Here is a 5,240-nt window from a genome sequence, read left to right as displayed (position 1 = left end):
CCGGGCCCGCCGGGCGAGCGAGCAGGGTCCGTCTGGTGTGGGGCGGGGCCCGGGGAGGCGGGGGTGGAGCGGGCGGCCGAGCAATACCCCGTGGCCGACTTGCGGTGGTTTTTCAAAAAAGTGCTCTGTAGGGTGTCTGACCATGTCGTGGGTCGCTCAACCTACCTTGAGAGAGTGGTCGTTTTTTTGACTAGCTCGGGAATCGACGGCGAGCAATCGCACACTCTCTCGCCAGTCGTTTTGCTACCCCGCCGACCAGGCTGCCACTCCCCGCGAGGGCAGCCGGAGGTCGACAACCGGCTTGGAAGGCGCCCGCTCCTCCGCTCCTGCGGGCGAGGACGGGCGTGCCGACGGGCGTCCGAAACCAGCGCCGGGGCAGGCCCTCCACGGAGGGCAGCCCGGGTCCCGCCGCTGCGGCGGCGGACCCAACGGCGACGGCTCGCCCCTTCCGTCTGCGTGCGAGTACGCCTTGCGGACTCGGCGGTTCGAGACCAGGCCGTCCGCCTTGCCGGCGGACGCATTCGGTCGTGAGAGTGCGGGACCGTTCCTGACGGGCGTTGAAGGGAAGCAACGGTCAGGTGTGGCCGGGAGTTCTGCGCTCAGGCTCCCGAGGGTTCGCGGCCATCTCCACGGCGCGTTCCCACCTCACGGCAGCGACGGACTCGGCGGCGCTCGGCGCTCCGGTCGAGTGGGACCGTGTGGCGGCGGCAGCAGTGCGGGTCTTCTCGCGCTGCACCGTCACCGCGGCGGTCCTCTCCCGGAGGCGACCGCTCTTTCGCCGCCGCGGCGTCCTCGCTACCTGGTTGATCCTGCGAGTAGTCATATGCTTGTCTCAAAGATTAAGCCATGCACGTGCAAGTTTAAACTGTCTCAGTGAAACTGCGAATGGCTCATTAAATCAGTTATGGTTCCTTTGATCGTCACATCCTACATGGATAACTGTGGTAATTCTAGAGCTAATACATGCGGAAGAAGCGCCGACCTCACGGTCTGGCGTGCATTTATCAGACCAAGACCGACCCGGGGTTCGCCCCGGTCCCTTTGGTGACTCTGGATAACCCAGCCGATCGCACGGTCTTCGCACCGGTGACAGATCATTCGAATGTCTGCCCTATCAACTTTCGATGGTAGGTTCTGTGCCTACCATGGTGGCAACGGGTGACGGGGAATCAGGGTTCGTTTCCGGAGAGGGAGCCTGAGAAACGGCTACCACATCTAAGGAAGGCAGCAGGCGCGCAAATTACCCACTCCCGACTCGGGGAGGTAGTGACGAAAAATAACAATACGGGACTCTTCCGAGGCCCCGTAATTGGAATGGGTACACTTTAAATCCTTTAACGAGGATCTATTGGAGGGCAAGTCTGGTGCCAGCAGCCGCGGTAATTCCAGCTCCAATAGCGTATATTAAAGTTGTTGCGGTTAAAAAGCTCGTAGTTGGATCTTGGGACCGGGCTTGCGGTCCGCCGCGAGGCGTGTCACTGCTCGTCCCGGCCCTCCCCGCCGGAGTCTCCTTGGTGCTCTTAACTGAGTGCCTCGGGGTGCCGGAGCGTTTACTTTGAAAAAATTAGAGTGTTCAAAGCAGGCCTGGCGCCTGAATAGTGGTGCATGGAATAATGGAATAGGACCTCGGTTCTATTTCGTTGGTTTTCGGAACGTGAGGTAATGATCAAGAGGGACGGACGGGGGCATTCGTATTGCGGCGGGAGAGGTGAAATTCTTGGATCGCCGCAAGACGACCACTGCGAAAGCATTTGCCAAGAATGTTTTCATTGATCAAGAACGAAAGTTGTGGGCGCGAAGGCGATCAGATACCGCCCTAGTCACAACCATAAACGATGCCAACCAGCGATCCGCCGGCGTTACTTCGATGACCCGATGGGCAGCTCCCGGGAAACCTGAGTTTTCGGGTTCCGGGGGAAGTATGGTTGCAAAGCTGGAACTTAAAGGAATTGACGGAAGGGCACCACCAGGAGTGGAGCCTGCGGCTTAATTTGACTCAACACGGGGAAACTCACCCGGCCCGGACACAGTAAGGATTGACAGATTGAGAGCTCTTTCTTGATTCTGTGGGTGGTGGTGCATGGCCGTTCTTAGTTGGTGGAGCGATTTGTCTGGCTAATCCCGATAACGAACGAGACTCTGGCATGCTAACTAGTTCGGCGATCCCGCGCGATCGGCCGCAACTTCTTAGAGGGACAGCCGGCAGTAAGCCGGACGAGATGGAGCAATAACAGGTCTGTGATGCCCTTAGATGTCCGGGGCCGCACGCGCGCTACAATGAAGGCATCAGCGAGTCTTTCGCCTTCGCCGAAAGGTGCGGGTAACCTGCTGAACCACCTTCGTGCTAGGGATCGGGGATTGCAATTATCTCCCATGTACGAGGAATTCCCAGTAGATGCGTGTCATCAGCGCGCGTTGATTGCACTCGGACCAGCAGTCACACGCGTGTGGCGTTGCAGAAAAATTGAGCCAAGGTCCGACTGAGGACTATACATACCGCCCGTTACCACAGGGGACACGAACGAAGGAGAGTAAGGCGATGACCCCGACTACGCTGTCGGGGCGGACACGGTGATAGCCGAGCTCATGACGACGATCATGACGGACACGGAAAATGGGTTACTACGGCGGGTGAGGATCGAGGGGTCCAATCGACCAACGACAAAAGTGGAGAGCGACGACAAATGGAGAAGTGAACAACTAGTAACCCTGTCCACTTTATCCACAGAAACGCGAGGGACGGAAAGGAACGAACAGGCGGGAAAGGTGATCTAAGGCAAAATGACGGAAAGGTAGGTGCAATCAGTCAGGAGGAACCGGCGAATACTTAATGCGATTTCCCTATTGTGTTTCCCCAGATTCCGAGTGAGCCACGTCGAGCGACCGAACTAAGCATAGCAGAGAGAACCGTCTAAGCGAACGCAGAGAGTATGGAACAATTGGCGAGTATGGAGAGCCCGAAATCGAGAAGGGATGGGACCGAGAAGGAGAGGGGAAGGAACAGGCCCTTACGTGCAAGGGTACAAGGAAGGGACGCGATACCTCCGACCCAGGAACCAGAGGAAATACCGCGGAAGCGGCTATTTCGCGAGAGGGAAAGAGAAGCGGAGCCGAGAGAAGGTGCGGACTACGAGAGAGTGATGGAAACGGCACAGGCGGCGAAACGAGCCAGAAGGGTGAAAATGAGACAGAAGGACAAGGTGGAAAGACAGAGGAAGTGGACCCGAGACGAGAGGCGGTTGCACGAATACCAAAAGGTGGAGGAAGTGCTGAAGATGGTGCGTCATATCATCACGAGAGTACGGAAGGGCACCCTCAAGAGTAAAGCGGCACAGAAGCTTTACAAGAAGCTGTTACGTAAGGCGACAGCAAGACTGAGGCGGAAGAGGAAAACACCGACGCTAGTACTCACGAAGAAGGAAGAGCTACAGGCTCTGAAGCGAAAGAGAAGGGAGCTGAGAGCCAAGCTCAGTGGGCTGCGACGAGACCGCCCCCCGTCGGCGGAAGAGCAGTATAGGGAAAACCGTGTCAAAGTGGTGGGCAGCCTCCACGAGAAGGTGATTTCGGATATCACGCAGCTGGGAACGCCCAGGACCCGTAAGCGGAAATACGCCGCGAAGTACAACGTGCCCCCATACCACAGTCCTAGGAGGGACCAACGATGCCATGAGATGTTAGCCACGGCGCAACGACTCCTCAACCGAGAGGATTTGGGACAGCAGGACCTGCTGGTCTCACCAGAGATGGTCGAAGAAGTGATCAAGGAGAGGGCCCGGAAAGATACGGCTCCTTGATTAACGGGAGTGTCTGACAGGGATCTGGCCGGAGCAGGACGGAAATTTTACGAACTACTGGCGGATACGTACAACGAAATCCTACGCACGGGACAAGTACCAGAAGGAATGGGAGACTCTGCGATCGCGCTGCTGTACAAAGGGGGGAACAAACCAGCGGACAACATGTCCAGCTGGAGACCGGTAGAACTACAAGAGGTTTTGTGGAAGATTCTATCGAACATCATCCAGAAATACTGGATGGAATGGCTGGTAAGAAACGGCATGCTGTCTCCGTGGCAGCAAGCATTCAGACCGGGGGGAGACATAACGACGCTACTCTCGACGCTGGAGGCAGCGCTGCTCAACGCCAGAGAGAAACAAGAGGAGATATATGTGCTCTTCCTCGACCTATCGAACGCATTTGGATCCCTCGACCATGCAACTCTGCTCAGTTGCCTGGAAGTGTACGGCCTGGCACTGTAAGGTAGTGACGAACCGAGCAAGGGACGGCAAGATCCACCTCCGAACGGTGAACAAGGAGGCCTCAGACGGCGAGGCTCTAGACCGACTAGTGGGACTACCGCAAGGAGACCCGTTGGCACCGATCATTTTTGCATTAGTGCTCAACATAGCGCTCCGAGGGGACAAGGACTCGCCTATGTACGAAGACGGAATTTGGATAGGAGATACAACAGTACCGCTAGCACATCTCGACTTCGCCGACGATGTGGCCCTCACGAGCAACACGAGACAAGGGATCGAGCGCCTCGCCGAGTGGACCGAGAAGAGGTTTCAAGCACTAAACCTCACGCTGAGCGCGGAGAAGACAGTTCTCATGGCCTACAAGTTCAAGAGGGCCAAGCTTGAACCGATCATCTTGGACCCTCCGCTGAAGATAGGTCAAGGGGAAGTGAACGGGGACAACCCCGAGAACGGGAAGCCACTAATCTATCTGAAAATCAACAGACCAACGAGTTACGCCGAACTGAGGAGCACGGGATGGCTGTCGCCGAAGACACCAATCCTTGAGGTGCTCCAGAAAGGGCAGAGCCGATACTGCCAGGAGGGAAGCTGAACGGACTATTATTCCCCCAGAAACTGGATTACTTGACGACGTTCGTAGTACCGAAAGCAGTGTACCCGCTGAGAGTGGCGACCGTCGGAGTTTCGACACTGACCGAAGCGGATAGTTACCTACGAAATGTGGTGAAGGGCCTGGCTGGCATGCCGACGCGCACAAGTGATGGTTTCGTAGACCTGTCGAGACAACGCCTAGGTCTCGGACTCCCGAGGCTCAGAAACCTGTATCGCAAGGGATTGGTGCAGAGATTCGCAAGAATGATCGGGCTTCCCAACACAGCTAACGGACCGTTGCAACCGCAAAATCACTACACCAAACCACTCATGCTGGCACAATTGGAACGCTTCCTCAAAACGGGGATCAAACGAGATGCGGCGAGCCCG

The 5,240-nt window shown here is 56.8% G+C and overlaps 1 protein-coding gene across 1 annotated transcript; it reads left to right on the top strand.

The window, feature by feature from the left end:
- Positions 1 to 2,948: 2,948 nt before the first annotated feature.
- Positions 2,949 to 3,794, top strand: LOC136435982 (uncharacterized). Its single transcript, XM_066429693.1, has one exon. The coding sequence runs from the start codon at positions 2,949 to 2,951 to the stop codon at positions 3,792 to 3,794; it is 846 nt and encodes a 281-aa protein (XP_066285790.1).
- The last annotated feature ends 1,446 nt before the right edge of the window (positions 3,795 to 5,240 follow it).

The sequence above is a fragment of the Branchiostoma lanceolatum genome, chromosome 5 (assembly GCF_035083965.1).
Source record: "Branchiostoma lanceolatum isolate klBraLanc5 chromosome 5, klBraLanc5.hap2, whole genome shotgun sequence".
Lineage (NCBI taxonomy): Eukaryota > Metazoa > Chordata > Leptocardii > Amphioxiformes > Branchiostomatidae > Branchiostoma > Branchiostoma lanceolatum.
The sequence above is the reverse complement of the archived record's forward strand: the minus strand, read 5'-3'. Positions and strand labels throughout refer to the sequence as shown.

What these genes read in the sequence shown, in the direction of transcription:
- LOC136435982 (XM_066429693.1), top strand. Translation starts at nt 2,949, where the DNA reads ATGGAGAGCCCGAAATCGAGAAGGGATGGGACCGAGAAGGAGAGGGGA.